At 39.2% G+C, this 16409-nt stretch overlaps 1 protein-coding gene and 1 long non-coding RNA gene across 4 annotated transcripts in view; one reads left to right on the top strand and one right to left on the bottom strand.

Annotated features, from left to right (window-relative positions):
- Positions 1-16409, top strand: part of LOC117195987 (uncharacterized) — a 287053-nt gene that overhangs the window by 83312 nt on the left and 187332 nt on the right. Inside the window, exon 3 of the long non-coding RNA XR_004475926.2 lies at positions 10634-10806. This is a non-coding gene — a long non-coding RNA (uncharacterized LOC117195987). The remainder of the gene's footprint in view (positions 1-10633; positions 10807-16409) is intronic.
- The window catches only part of EDNRA (endothelin receptor type A), a 62746-nt gene that overhangs the window by 17452 nt on the left and 28885 nt on the right, over positions 1-16409 (bottom strand). For 2 of the 3 annotated variants that reach the window (XM_033402833.2, XM_033402830.2), the window contains exon 3: positions 10658-10785. In XM_033402833.2, the coding sequence (XP_033258724.1) occupies positions 10658-10785 (128 nt within the window). Of the gene's footprint in view, positions 1-10041; positions 10179-10657; positions 10786-16409 lie in introns of all 3 variants that reach the window. The other variant, XR_004475925.2, reaches the window with a different exon arrangement.

The raw sequence follows: 16409 nt of genomic DNA, 5'->3' as shown, positions 1-16409 counted from the left end.
AACTCACCCAAACCAGACTCCTGGTCTTCTTCCTTGCCCCCTTCCTTGCCTTCTCTCTAGTCGTGACCATCTCAGGCCCAGAACTTTGAAGTTAGCCTTCCCTCCTCTTTTTCTCTTCCACCACACATCCAATTCTTTAGCAAACCTTGCAACCTCTTCCTTCAAAACGTATCCAGATGCAACCACTTCTCACCATCTCGCCAGTTACCACCTGCCTGGATTATTGTAATAGCTTCCTAACTGGTCTCCCTGTGTCCACTTCGCCCTCCTGCAGTTTGCCCTGAACACAGCAACCGGGGTGAGCCTGTTAAAATGTAAGCCAATCATGTCACCCCTCTGCTCAGATCCCCCAGTGGGCTCCCACCCCAGTGGGAATGCCTACAGGTGTCCTCAGAGCTGCCTCCTCACTTCCTTCAGATCTTTACGCAATGGTGTCTTTTCACAGAGGCCTTCCCTGAATACCCTATTTAAAACTGCCAGATTCCCCTCCAGATGTACCCTGTCCCACTCAGCCTGATTATTTTTCTCCATAGCACTTACTACTATGGGACCAATCAAATATGTTACTTATTTATTTTGTTTATGTTCTATGTCCACCTCTCCCTTTTGAATATAAGCTCCATAGGGCAGACATCTTGCATGTTGGTCACAAGACCTACAACGATAGGTGCTGAATAAATATCTGTTGAATTAAGAATATTTCTTTGTTCGTTTCCTTACCATGCATTTGTCTTTATTGGCCAAAGCCAATATACATTCCAAAGAGTTTCTTATTTTTCAAGCCAGCCCTGAATTAGGCAACAGATAAAGAGCTAATACTTTCAGAATCCTAGAACACAATAATTTAAAACCAAGCAGGACCTCTGGGCTGAAATTTCTCCCTTTGTGTTCTCTTTGGGAACCTGAGGAGGGGTGTGTCACCAAGTCCTCTGCCTGGTCTCCAGTGAATGTGGGGCGCCTGGGCCAGGGCTCTGGTCTGCCAAGTCCCAGGGGAGTCTTTTCCCATGACACCACCGTGAACTCTGTCATGTGACATGCCAAAATACAAGAATAAATTACATGTTTTGTTTATGTAAAGATGTTTGTTACTGTATGTGTCTATAAATAGATTTTTACATGTTTTCAAGGCTAGAGGCATTAAATGCATGTCTTTCAATCTTTAAGGTATGATCTGGGAAACTCATTAAACTGAAAATAAATATTATTGAATGTACTTTAAAACAGTGTAAAAGAAAACTTCAATTCAAAAGATCACTTCAGCAAAATCTATTTTCATTTCTTCTTATTCTTTGCCCATTTCTATTCTCATAAGTGTAGTTTGAATATAATTATATTATAATCTTGTCAGTTACAATTTTGTTTTTGGCTTTATTTGCTTTTCATGTTTCTACATAGGCATGGCATTTATTAATTTCAAGGCTACCCAGTATAACAAGATATTGATACAATTTACCTAAATCTTCCTCCTATGATCACATCATTTCTAGTGTTTCAAGGTTGTGAATAACATGCCTATAAATATGTTTGCACGTACAGATTTTTTTTTCTTTTTGAATGATTTTCCTGGGTTAATTATCTTGAGTGAGATTACTAAATCAAGGGAATGAAAAAGTAGCTTAAGTACCTTTAAAAAATGTTTCTCCTAAGTGCCTGTCAATGCTTGCCTTCATTAAAATTTATTTTTCTTCAGTTTTGCCAGTTCCATAAGGTAAAGTGGCACTTATATCTTTATGTCTGCATATCTTTTTATTTTATTTTATTTTGCGGTACGCGGGCCTCTCACTGTTGTGGCCTCTCCCGTTGCGGAGCACAGGCTCCGGACGCGCAGGCTCAGCGGCCATGGCTCATGGGCCCGGCCGCTCCGCGGCATGTGGGATCTTCCCAGACCGGGGCACGAACCCGTGTCCCCTGCATCGGCAGGCGGACTCTCAACCACTGCGCCACCAGGGAAGCCCTGCACATCTTTAATTGAGAAAACGTGACCCTTTGTAATGTTTGTTTATGATTCGTGTCTCCTATGTGTTAGGCAGACCAATTGCCATACAGAGGTTTGGGAGCAAAATGCCAGCAGGAAGAACTTTAAAGAGAAGCCAGGTGAAGTGGATTAAAAGATAGCTGCAGGAAGGAAACCATAAACAAGACGAAAAGACAACCCTCAGAATGGGAGAAACTATCTGCAGACGAAGCAACTGACAAAGGATTAATCTCCCAAATATACAAATAGCTCATGAAGCTCAATATCAAAAAAACAAACAACCCAATCCAAAAGTGGGCAGAAGACCTAAATAGACATTTCTCCAAAGAAGACATACAGATTGCCAACAAGCACATGAAAGGATGCTCAACATCATTAATCATTAGAGAAATGCAAATCAAAACTACAATGAGATATCATCTCACACCAGTCAGAATGGCCATCATCAAAAAATCTACAAACAATAGATGCTGGAGAGAGTGTGGAGTAAAGGGAACCCTCTTGCACTGTTGGTAGGAATGTAAATTGATACAGCCACTATGGAGAACAGTATGGAGGTTCCTTAACAAAGTAAAAATAGAACTACCATTTGACCCAGCAATCCCACTACTGGGCATATACCCTGAGAAAACCATAATTCAAAAAGAGTCATGTACCACAGTGTTCATTGCAGCTCTATTTACAATAGCTAGGACATGGAAGCAACCTAAGTGTCCATTGACAGATGAATGGATAAAGAAGATGTGGCATATATATATACAATGGAATATTACTCAGCCATAAAAAGAAATGAAATTGAGGTATTTGTAGTTGAGGTGGATGGACCTAGAGTCTATCCTACAGAGTCAAGTAAGTCAGAAAGAGAAAAACAAATACCGTATGCTAACACATATATATGGAATCTAAGAAGAAAAAGAAAGGTCATGAAGAACCTAGGGGTAAGATGGGAATAAAGACACAAACCTACTAGAGCATGGACTTGAGGATATGGGGAGGGGGAAGGGTAAGCTGGGACAAAGTGAGAGAGTGGCATGGACATATATACACTACCAAATGTAAAATAGATAGCTAGTGGGAAGCAGCTGCATAGCACAGGGAGATCAGCTCGGTGCTTTGTGTCCACCTAGGGGGGTGGGTTAGGGAGGGTAGGAGGGAGACGCTAGAGGGAGGAGATTTGGGGATATATGTATATGTATAGCTGATTCACTTTGTTATGCAGCAGCAACTAACACAACATTGTAAAGCAATTATACTTCAATAAAGATGTTGAAAAAAAATAAAAGATAGCTGCAGAGAATGAAATAATGCCATTTGCAGCAACATGGATGGACCTAGAGATTACTAAGTGAAGTAAGTCAGAGAAAGACAAATATCATATGATATCATTTATATGTGGAATCTAAAAAAAATGATACAAATGAATTTATTTACAAAACAGAGACAGACTCACAGACATAGAAGACATATTTATGGTTACCAAAGGGGAAAGGGGGGGAGGGGATAATTTAGGAGTTTGGGATTAGCAGATACAAACTACTATACATAAAGTATATAAACAACAAGATCCTACTGTATAGCACAGGGAACTATATTCAATATCTTGTAATAACCTATAATGGAAAAGAATCTGAAAAAGAATATATATTTATATATGTATAACGGAATCACCTTGCTCTACACCAGAAACTAACACAACATTATAAATCAACTATACTTCAACAACAAAAAAAGAAAAATTAATAATAATAAAAAAGAAAGATAGCTGCAGATATTTGGACATTTCTTCAGTTGGGTCCTTCATCTGGGCTGGCCTGTGGCTCCTTTGACCAGCTGGGCACAGCTGGAATGATGCTTTGTCAGTTTCATGCCTGGCCTCTGAATGGAGCAGCACGTTCCACCCTGGAGCCCTGAGCCCGCTGGAGGGGTGTTGGACAGCCCTGGACTTCACGGAGAGGGAGATGGGCTCCGCTGAGCTCAGGTGTCCAGCTGTTCTTGCCAAGGGGCCAGTCATGTGAGTCTTGGACCCATGAAGCAAGCTCAGTGGCCAGCTGAAATCCACCGTGAGACCGCAGTCGAAGTAACAAGGAGCAGAAGAACCGCCCAAATCCCTGACCCACAACATGGTCAGATAATAAGTAAATGGTGGTTGTTCTAAACCACTAAGTTTGGGGGTAGTTTGTTATCAAAGAAAAATGAGGTAGCAAGATTAACCAGTCACCTGATCTTGACAATAGAAATAAGATAAAAGAACGAATAACTATGTGCGACAGGGAACAGACCCCCAAATGAGATCCCAAGTTGCCCTACACCCAGCGTGAAAGGAAAATCATAGCACCAGGAGAATAAGGAGAAACCAAGCCCGAGTCTAAGTAAAAATGAAGTTTTTTAGAAAATCACTTCCATGCTTTCTTTAGTTAGGATAAACCTTTGAGAAGATCATAGAGACCACTAAGCAATTACTTGAAATGAGGGATGAAGAACTGGCTTTGAGTTTGAGGCGAATCAAAGTGCGTTAGTAACGGATCCTTACAACTTTCCCGGGTATCTAATTACACATCATCTGGAGTAGTTGTTAAAAGAGTTATATCCTTTTTACAGCCTCTTTCCCTAGGCAACTTTTAAGTACAATCTGGAACTGTACCCAGACCTTTTTTACTGGTCTGACCCCCATCATTTTCTGCTTTAAACATGACTGTTAACCTTACAAGGAATAGCATTGAATTCCTCTTCCCAATACCTGCCGCTTCTTTTTTTCCCCCTGAAACAAACTCAGAGTAACTTGTAAAGCTTGTCACTTATGGCGGGTAAGAATACCTATTTGCACTATTGGTAATGGCTGGTTATTCTTGTTTTGTTGGGAAAAATTCATTCATTTTAGAAGTATACTGCTTTAGCATTAGACAAAACTATTTCACTGCTAAAGCTTGGATAGAGGTCAAAATTTGTTTCTAAATTTCCCCAGTCTTTTTCTGAAATTCCTGTTTTATCTTATTCTTAAGTAACTAATGATGTGAAATAAAAATAAATAATAGATTTGAGGAAGAATTAGTGAAAAGCTTTAATAAGACAAGTCCATAGTTGAAATGAACAATGGGAAGTCATCCCATTCTGGTACAAGGGATGCCTTGTAACCTTATTCAGATTAAAAGCCTGGGGTAAGGAAGCTAGACTTTTTCTTTGATCCTAAAGTATTAGTATTCACTGAGTAATCAATGAAGTAACGGAGAAATTGTATAAAACTTGGATGAATAGTTATGTTCATTATTTTCCCTCAAAAACAACAACTCTGAAATGAGACATAATCATCATATTTAAAAAACAAAACCAAAAAAATCACGGGAACTCTTCCTGGGCCGTAATTTGATTCAGCTCATAGAATGAAAGCAGGGATTCCCAAGTTGCAAATTGATTCATAACAGGTTCCAATTTCCCTCTTTTTACTCCTTGCTTTGTTTTTGTTTTTTTAAATAAAGGCATTTTCTTATTTTTAGAAGAATATAATGCAACCGAATCAAGATTGAAAGCAAATTGTATCTTATCTTCAGAAATCAAGTGTGAATGATTCATTCTCTAGTGTGAAAGCTTTTGAAATAGAAATGTCAAAATAGATTCCCTACATACCGGTCCCAAAGTTGAGAGTCAGTACCAAATGAAATGTAAAAATAATAAAGAAAGGACCCAGGGAACAAAGGACGGTGAGTTGATTACCCAGAAAAAACCTCCTGGATTCAGGCAGATTTTTGCGTAAGTGGAATTTTAAAACAGTTCTTCTCGTTGATCTAAAACTGAGGTTAAGTCTTAATGAAATAAATGCTTGACATTCTTTTTTCTTTCTTTCTTTTTTCAAACCAAGAACATTTCATGTGCTACATAACTGAGAGCTTGTGATTGAACACGGAGTTAATTTTTCTCCATGCATGAGGTAGGGGAGGACATGGTGTGGGTGAGGTATTCCTACACCAGAAACAGGAATCTATGACCTAATCCCTCCATTTCCCCATCCCATCATCTCCCACCACCCCCTTCTCCCTGCCTAAAGGTAGGGTTTATACTGGGGACATTGAAGCTCAGGAAGATCATCCTCTGAGGTTCCCCCAAGGGAGAAAGAGGCAGCAGAACAAGGTGAGCTAGAGAAGGAATGGAGGATGTTGATGATTTAGCTGGCTGGGGAATCCAACTGCCTGAACACTTCCCTGTGCACTTCTTTCTCCCTGGTTCCCAGGTCATTGTCTTCACAACCATGGAAACTCCTAAAGAACAGCAGCCAGGCCTGATTCTTCATGTCTGTACCTCATACCCTTCTTGCCAAGTCTCTCTGTTGAACTATATTATGAATTATGCTTCTCAATCTAGGGATAATTCATGATACAGTATATCACTGAGGAATAAGTGCCCTAAAGTATTTTTCAATCAAGAAAAAAATTTATTAAATAGATTCATACGAACTACAAAAGGGACCACTATACCATGGCACATAACACTACTCAGAGCATATACTCTAATTTTTGTAACAAGAAAATATATTGCAGGGATGAAAAGTTGCCTATATTTCTTATCAAACCAAGCAAATTCTTTCCTCTCCTTGGCCTCTCTTTTCATCAGTGCCTCTCTTCTCAGAGGATTATACCCAGCTGCCTTAAAAAAGGTTTTACTATTTATAGGAGCCAAGCATCTTCCTTGTCTTCCTTCTCCTGTTTTTCATTCTTGTTTGTCATGGGCTGTTCTTGTCTGGGTTTGGTTAGATGTTTCCTCGGAGGTGCAGTTTTCTTAGAACACTGAGTGGCCCTTTCCTAAAACTCGTTATCATCCTATTTTTACCTAAACTTTGGGACAAAGTTTAATTTTTTAAATAAAATGCTGTTTTCCCAAATTTGATGGTGCTTTTGTAAAGGCAAGAGTAGGCATGGAAGTAACTCTGAGCTGGGCATGTACCTGTATTTCTCCACACACACACAGGCCTACATATGCTTGCGTTTTAGAGCTACCCAGTCATAGGAAATTAGTGTTAATTTAAAATAAAGGTCATAGGAATGAGCTGGGCAGATGAGAAAAATAAAATGTAGGGAATAGCATGAAGTAAATAAGGAGAATGGGTCACAGAAAATAAACTTTCATAAGTTTTTTTCTGCTTGCAGAAGAATGTTACATCTGTTACTCTATCCCTTGACATAACTAATACTAATATTTATCATATTCCTTTCAAGGAATTTTATGTTCATATACTTATACATATAAATTGCATTTAACATCCCTATCCATTTCCCTAATACAAGGCTGCTTTCAACTTTTTCTTTAAATCATCTTGTAAAGCATGGGTTCACAACCCCTGGGCCACGGATGGGTACCAGCCCGTGGCCAGTTAGGAAGAGGGCTGCACAGCAGGAGGTGAGTGGCGGGTGAGCGAGAAAAGCTTCATCTGTATTTACAGCCGCTCCCCATCGCTCGTATTACTGCCTGAGCTCCGCCTCCTGTCAGGTCAGCGGTGGCATTAGATTCTCATAGGAGTGCAAACCCTGCTGTGAACTGTGCATGTGAGGGATCTAGGTTGCACACTCCTTATGAGCATCTAATGCCTGATGATCTGAGGTGGAGCTGAGGGGGTGATGCTAGCGCTGGGGAGCAGCTGCAAATGCAGATTATCACTAGCAGAGAGGTTTGACTGCACAGAGACCATAATAAATCAATTGCTTGCAGACTCATATCAAAACCCTATCAGTGAGTGGCAAGTGAAAACAAGCCCAGGGCTTCCACTGATTCTGCATTATGGTGAGTTGTATAATTATTTCATTATATATTATAATGTAATAATAATAGAAATAAAATGCACAATAAACGTAATGTGCTTGAATCATCCCGAAACCAAATCCGCCCCCCCCCCCCCCCCGCCTCAGTCCATGGAAAAGTTGTCTTCCATGAAACCAGTCCCGGGTGCCAAAAAGGTTGGGGACTGCTGTTGTAAGGAACATCTTTGTACCTGACTTCTTTGTTCAAATTTTGGATCATTTCCATAGAATTGATCGTGAAAATTGTAATTACGGGGTCAGAAGGCAAAAACATTTGTAGGACTTTAGTTTCTGGAAGGGCTGTTCAATTCCCTACTACTGCCAGATTTTGAGAAACATGCTTTTTAATGAGAATTTCTTTGATAATATGAACATGATTCATATGTTAGTCATTTTAGTTTCTTCTTTGATGATTTTTATACTCATGCCCTTTTTATATGGAAGTAGTAAGATTTTAATTACTATCTGTATGGCTTCTTTAAATACCAAGAATATTAACATGTGCTTTTGCTGCAAATATTTTCCCTGGATTATTGCTTTATTTATTTGTTTTTTAATTTTATGAATGTTTGATATTCATGTTTTAAAATTTTATGTCCTGAAATGCATTTATAGTTTTATTCAGATTTTCTACCATCCACTTTAGGTTCAAAAAGTCTTCCTTTTCTAGAGATCAAAAAGATATTGGTTTATTTTCTTCTATTGCTCTATGGTTTGAGTTTTTGCATGCTTGTGCATAGTGGTTAAGAACACGTACTACTTTTGATTATGGCTCCAAAACTTAGTAGCCAATTGGCCTTGATTAAGCCCTTTCGACCTCGGCTTCCTCATCTGTAAAATGGGGATAATTATAGCACCATCACAGGTGTTGTTATAAGGATTAAATAAAATAATTTCTCGAAAGTATTTTTAACAGGGCCTGGTACATACTAATACTCAATAAATGGTAATAATTATAAATATTATTACTGATATATAGTACAAAATAAGACTTTAACAGTTTTTCCCCCAGATGGTACATAGCACTGTTTATTGATGAATCTTTCCTTTCCCCATTAAAGTGATTTCAGCCTATAATATGTTCTTGTACACTCTGACACCTGTTTCTGTTTTTCCCATTGATTTGTCAATGTGTTTATGTGTGTGTACCACATTGTTTTAAAACTGTAGCTTTATAACATTTAAGAATATCATATAGGAAGAATATGTGTATAGGAAACGTAATTCTTTTAAAAATTGTCATGATCATTTTCTTATTTCTTTTCCCCATATGGGTTTTAGAGTTATATTATAATTTAAAATTTTAATTGGATATTATAATGAAAATACCTAGCTACATCTCTAAATATACAACTTGATAAATACAGGTAGGAAAAATTTTTCATGTATTAGTAATGTAATAGATATAATTTAATGACTTTAATTTTTACATAATATAATACTTCAGTTACAAGACGAAATGATATTATTGGGGTGCTAGGAGTGGGAACAACAGAATGAGAATTCATTAGTGAATAAAGTCCAGATTATAAATGCTTGCTCAATTTTTTAGGACATGGTCACAAGTAGCATAATCTATTATTTGTCAAGTGAAAGTGATACAGTGGCCATCTGTTGTATGTAAATATTTTTATGCAGCAGCCCTTAACATCTGATATGATGCAGAAGAAACCTATGTAGACCTCAGGTTTTCCTGGGAATCACTGTGAATCCTACTAATAGGTGATGAAATTATTTCTGATCTTTGTGTTTACCACTGCAGTGGTAGCATTTTTGTCAATAGCATTACTGCAATTTAAACTACTAATGGAATTTTTTTGTTTTAATTTCAGCAATAAATTTATTTTTAATAACACTACTAAACATTTTGTTTAGTGTTTCACAATTATTATAACCATAAATTTATAACAAGGATACCACTATAATTTTCTACTACCAATGGAATGAGTATTTTTATGTTTTAACAATAACACTTTTGGTCCTGAAAATTAATTGTTAATGATAAATAATGAATATCTGTAAACGCTAAAATGTTCTTTAAGAAAGTGGGACTTTTATTTCTATTATGATGGGACTTAGGTGCTCTGATAAAGTGATTGTCAGCGTGTGAAAGGAAAAATGAAAACCTCTTCTAAATTGTAGGTAAACCACCTAAATAAGACATTAAACAGCATTTGCAAAGGATTATTTTCAATATAAAAAAGCACCACAAAACGTGTTATAAAGTTCCTAACTTCATTTTTTATAATTCCTGCTATGAAAATTAGAAGGTATAGAAAATACCTTCTAGAAGTTCATGGAATTCAGAAGGACTTCTTTCTTGACGCCTTGACATCCATGTTTGAGAAGAATTCTGGAAAGACTCTGAGATACTTGATGGTTTTTTTCAGAGTTGGATCAAGGGGTGCTTCTGCTGTCCTCTTTTTAAAAATTAGGAAGCATTTCAGGTATTCAGAAAAGCATAGATTAGAACATAATTCTGAGTACTCACCACTCAGTTCAACTAATCAAGCATTAGAAACACAATTGAACAGTATCTTCTTTTTTCTAATGAGAAATCTACCATTGAAAATACAGAATGTGGATGTCCTAGAATTTCCTTTTCCAACATTCATTCCATCTAACATGTTCCTTTTTCCTTCATTGCCATAAGGATGTCAAATGGATATAGTTGGTGAAATGCTCTCAGTACAAGTTGCCTGAACCAAAGATGGCTGGTAATCAACAACTGTGGAAAGCAATTCTAAAAAGCAGCGCAAGATCGCTAGTATTTTCATTGCTGGGAACTAATGAACAACTGTCTTGAACACCAATTCTCAAGGCTCCTCAAGTTCTCTTCTTTCTGACAAAACTGCTTTTCTCAACCCAACAACAGAGTAAAGGGAAAGAACCACGTTACCTGTCAACGCTGAGAGCGCAGAGATTGAGGACGGTGATCCCCACTGAGGACTTCTGCAAAAAGGGGAACAACTTGCAGAGAAATACGCCAAAGTCATTGTGATCAAAAGGCCAGCGCCCAGCCAGCAGCTGAAAAAAGGAAAGAGCATGGTAAGAAATGGCAGAGCCATCATAGGATACGCAGACACTTATATTTCTAATTAGGCTTCCAAACGTCTAAATTGTATCGTTCACTATGCTTTTCAGTTAGTGTGGTAGCAATAGACTATGATCATCATTTTTTTTCCATATTTTAAAGCCTCAGCAATTTTTTAAATCCTGAACAATGTGGAGAGTGATAAATATCATAACAAGAGATGAGACTTTGATCTTATAGGAAGTAGTCGTGCCGCCTGATTTTCAAAGAGGAGCAAAATTTGGGGGTTTGGATGACGGCTTAACTGAGAAGCGGGCAGTCATCTCTGATCAAGTCTTACTAAATCATGAGTGAAATGAATCATTTTCAGCTAGTGGCATTGGGAGATTATATTATCTCCTGACCAGCGGCCAAAGCTCTGAATAAGATGTTCTGGAGAATACTGGGAAAGTGAAGTGGTTTAGAATGTACTGGCCTTGCCAGCTGGTTAACAGCTAAAGCCACTTGAAACTCACCTTTTCCTCCATGCTTAACTTGCTGCCCTGCTTCAGCAGGTGTGACACCCGTGGCCTATCTTTATTTAGGCTCAGATTTTCCTCTATCATACAAGAAAATGTGGTTACTGTGACCCGTTTGTAGCATTCGCAGGGACATCTATTCTTCCATGTTGACAATTTGAAATTTTTGCTCCAGGGAGAGGGTGATGACCCTCTAGTGGCTGTGGTGGGTAGCAGGAACATAAATCCTCTGTGACTTGCTGGTATCTAATTAGAGATATCTAATTAGGTACCGTACTAGAAGCATGGCCTTAAATAATAGCTCAGCTACCTAAAAGGAGGAAGCCTCTGCTGAATATCTATGATGGCTTTTCAAGAGTAAAAATGGTATTGATGTCCTTTCTTATGTTTGCTTAGTGACTCAGAATTTAAACGTACTCCACTCAATAGGAGATAATACTGTACTAACTTGACAAACTTCTTTTTTTTGCAGAGTACCTATCGCCATAGTAACTCTAAGTTGACCTTCCAATTTCGTTCTACCATTTCTAAAAGAGTAAGGTTTAATTTCATGGTTGGCGTGGTCATTCATATGAGTCCATGGAAAGAGGATAGGAAACTATTACCCGAGAAATACAAAATCAGAACTAATGCATTTTGTGAGTTTAGTAACATAGGGCTATCTATAATTCTATTTTTTATGGCTAAGATCCTGTTTGATTTAATTTCTGATGTTCTCTCTTTTTGGTTTTCAAACATATTTCCCTTCCTCTGAGTAGTTTTCTAAAAGACCTTTTCCTTCAATCCAGCCCTACTGCTGGTCTCTTCTTCCTCTCACTCTAACTGGTCTTGGTTGGTGTCTTCTCAGAATTTCCATAAATACCTTTGTCCAAAGACAAGCAGTAGGCTCGTCACAGAAATACTGCCCTAAACTCTGACAGTTCTCACGAAGCTAAAAAATAATTATACCATTGCTGATTGCTAGTTATGAATGCCTGATGCAATTAAACACATAAAACATTATTTCTGAGATGAATCACCCCCTAAAAAGAAAACCTGAAAATTACTTTTTACACAGTGGGAGTTTAGTATTTTGTCCCAGAACTGTAATTCTCCACTAAAGACTAGAGAGATGTAATTAAAATGTGTAAGGATTGTTATAGGATAAGTTTTGGAACAGTTGAATTGTTATGGTTGGTTCATTCCCAGAGACAGACGATCCTGAAATCTACGTGGATGGATTTCCCAATTCACACATCCAACAATGAGGGAAAAGAAAAGGATGTTTCTGGCTTAACAAGGGAGACTCTGAAATCCTGTGCAGATCTAAGTAACAAGTGCTAAGAAAAATGATCTGGGAGAACCCACAACAGAGCATGTATTGTTTCAGGCCCTTCCAATCTCAATTGAAATATTTTTTTTTTCATGCTTGCTTAAACTTTTAATTAGGATTAGGTATAAAGGAAGCACCCAAGAGAAAGATATCATGGAGTTGGTGAGCACCAAATAGATCACAGAATTGTCTTTCTTTGACACAAATAGGTGTTTGGTTATTTTTGTTGTTCTGTTTTTTTTTTTCTTTGCCAGCATTGATTCTTCTTGGGAATTACTGACAAAGGAGAATGAAAGAAATCATTGGAAAAAAATTTTAGGTACAATCACAGTGTAGACATCCCTGACGTATATCCACTTCATTCTCAAGGGATATATGGATAGTAACTGTTCGCATGCTGCCAGCAGGAAATTAGGGTCCTACCTGCAGGCAACTTCTCTTTCTGGTTAAAGCTGGCTTCCTCAAAGAGGCCCTGCTTAACTACCCAATCTCAAGTAGGACCTGCTTGTTAACCTCTTTAATGGAACCAATATTGGAGTAATCTTAGATTCAAAGACTCCTTTCAGCCCACTCTGTCTTAGCAAGAAAACATATACAAAAGGAAGACATCAAAGAGACATAGAGTATAGCTCACCTATTTTTCTCTTATTTAGAAGAGGCATTTTGGAGCTTATGAAGGACTATGGGAAATGTATCCTTTCAGTTATTTACTAGCGTTTAAAATGGAAAATACAATATTTAAAATGGTAAAAGTTAAGCTGTATAAAAACTTGTATAATGAAAAGTTAAGTCTCCCTTCTATTCAAGACCCCTTAATTCCCTGCCCAAAGGCAACCACTGTTAATTATAAATTGTGTTTTCTTCTGGAAAACTCCCTATGTACATAAATCCTGTTTGTTTGTTTTTTTAAAGTCAGAACATTATGGAAATAATACCTTCCAGCAGTCTTTTATGATTTTGTTTCCTAGAGCAGACTTCTGGGAAGCAGTTCTATTGCCTAATTAAAATGTTTTGATTTTTTAAAAGCACGTTAAGGAAAACCACTTAGACTAGGATAGGAAAAGATAAAGAACTGCTTAGCATAAAGAGACCATGGTAAAAGAACTAGTTGATTTCATTATTGTTAACAAGCTAATATCAATTCAATGAAAGAAAAACCAAACCATTCTGACAAACTAACAAGTCGGATTGGTTCAAGGGTAAATCTGGCACCTCGGAGCAGTCATAGCTTATTTTTGCCATGAGAGGATCTGTGCTTTTATGTAACCCTCATATTTATAACTGCCAAGGGCATCACACAGTACCTCGTATGTAGTAGGTGTTGAACAAATTAATGATTTCAACTCACTAATTCAGGGAAATATTTTCTCATTTTGAAATTTGATAGCACCAATTTTCCACAGAAAACACATTCATCTTATAATTTACTTTCTATTTAAAAGTCATTTAAAAGTATCTGAAAGTAGTATTTCCACTCTTTATGTTGAAACAAACAATGCACCGTTCAACTAGCTGTTGGAGGAGGTGGGAGAATACAGTTCTGTTGAAAAGTCCACGGTAAAGAGGGGCTGCCAAACACTTTGCTTGGAGAGTCCTCCCTTTGTGCTGAGACCGTCCAGCTTGATAAGAGCCACAGAGCAGGCACCTGAAGATGACACCCGTCCTATGGTCCAATCGGGTTCTCAAGTGGACCACAGAGGAACAGCCCAGGGCAACCTAGGCAGCAGAGGGTCATCTGCTGAGCATGGATTTTGCTTTAGGACTTTTCTGAGGGGACTTTTCTGCAGCTGAAACATAATTAAAGTCCTGATCTCCACCTGAAAACGAAAGCACTACTAAATGGCACAAATGAATGGAGAAATTCTGTATTTGTGTGGCTGATTCGGATTGTGGAAAAATCAACATAAAATTGATAGGCTGCATTTTTTAACCTGTCGAAACAGATTTACCTAAGGACTTGTACCACATGATCCACCAATAGGCACCCTGTTTTTAGAATGACTAGATCCAAAAGCAGGATGTCTGGCCACTGCTATATTTGGTACAAAGCAATTTCTACTTAGTTGTGATCTTTTATTGATGGTATGTACAACGTACCTGGTTATGTCAGCTTTCTGGAACATACCTGACCACCAGAAAGTAAGCAAAAAGGTAAGGCGCCAAATGGTTGCTGTGAAATTTATGCCCTGAAGTTCACGTCCTTGACTTACGGGTGAACGGTCTGAGTCTTCCCCGCAGGTTGATTTGTTTTTACTTTACACCCATTTTTATTGTTCTTTTTAAATGGTTCTGTTATTTGTGCATTGCACATCCAAAGCTACTCATTAATACGAACCCGCCTGAGTAATGGTTCTCAGCCTTGGCTGTACATTAGAATGATTGAGGGAGCTTTTAAAAATACCAATGCCCAGGCCATGCCCCTAGATGACTGCTCTTCATTGTGGGGTGCTTTGTCTCCCAGGGAACATTTGGCAACGTCTGGAGACATTTTTCGTTATTACAAATTGCTGGGAGGCTACTAACATCTGGTAGGTAGAGGCCAGGGATGCTGTTAAATATCTTGCAATGCACAGGCCAGGCCCTCTAATGAACAGTTATCTAGCCCAAAATGTCAGTAGCGCTGAGGTTAAAAACCCTGTCCTAGGGCTTCCCTGGTGGCTCAGTGGTTGACAGTCCGCCTGCCGATGCAGCGGACATGGGTTCATGCCCCGGACCGGGAAGATCCCACGTGCCACGGAGCGGCTGGGCCCGTAAGCCATGGCCGCTGAGCCTGAGCGTCCGGAGTCTGTGCTCCGCAACGGGAGAGGCCACAACAGTGAGAGGCCCGCGTACCGCAAAAAACCCCCAAAACAACAACAACAAAAAACCTGTCCTAGGCCAATTAAATCAGGATCTCTGGAGTTGGGACACAAGCCCGGAAGTTTTTAAAGCTTCCAGGTGATTCCAGTGTACAGCCAAGGTTGAGAATCACTGCTTTAGCACACTTGTTTTCAAGCTTCAGCAGGTTCAGCATCATCTGGAGGGCCTATTAAACCGCACTGCTCCGCGCCCCCCGCCCCATCGAGTTCCTGATTCAGTGGGTCTGAGGTGGGGCCTGAGACTTTGCACTTGTTTTTTTTATTTTCTTTGACTGCGTTGGGTCTTCACTGCTACACGCGGCGGCTACTCTTCGTTGCAGTGCGCGGGCTTCTCATCGCGGTGTCTTCTCTTGTTGCGGAGCACTGGCTCTAGGCACGCGGGCTTCAGTAGTTGTGGCTCGTGGGCTCAGTAGTTGTGTCTCGTGGGTTCTAGAGGGCAGGCCCAGTAGTTGTGGCGCACGGGCTTAGTGGCTCCGCGGCATGTGGGATCTTCCCGGACCAGGGCTTGAACCCGTGTCCCCTGCATCTGCAGGCAGAGTCTTAACCACTGCACCACCAGGGAAGCCCGTGGCTTTGCACTTCGAATGAGTTCCCAGGTGATGCGGATGCTGCTAGTCCACCAACCTCTGCTTTGAGAACCTCTGCTCTAGAGATGCCATGATCAGTAAAAAAATGATGGCGAGTTGACAGCCAGATAGTGCAGGATGAGCAGAAAATAGAATATAATATAGACATGACTAAAAAATCATAATGGCTTGGGGCCGCGTAGTTTGCATGCCTCTCATGCCGATAGTGCCTAAAGCCATCAGTATAGAAAGGCAGGTGCCCTAACTGGTGTGCATGACTCTCATGTCCCAGGCCCAATGTCCCAGGCCTCACCAGCTTGGCATTATGAAATAAGGCTGTTCTTTCCTTAAAATCAACTTAGA

The sequence above is a fragment of the Orcinus orca genome, chromosome 4 (assembly GCF_937001465.1).
Source record: "Orcinus orca chromosome 4, mOrcOrc1.1, whole genome shotgun sequence".
NCBI lineage: Eukaryota > Metazoa > Chordata > Mammalia > Artiodactyla > Delphinidae > Orcinus > Orcinus orca.
This window is presented reverse-complemented; position numbering and strand designations above follow the sequence as displayed.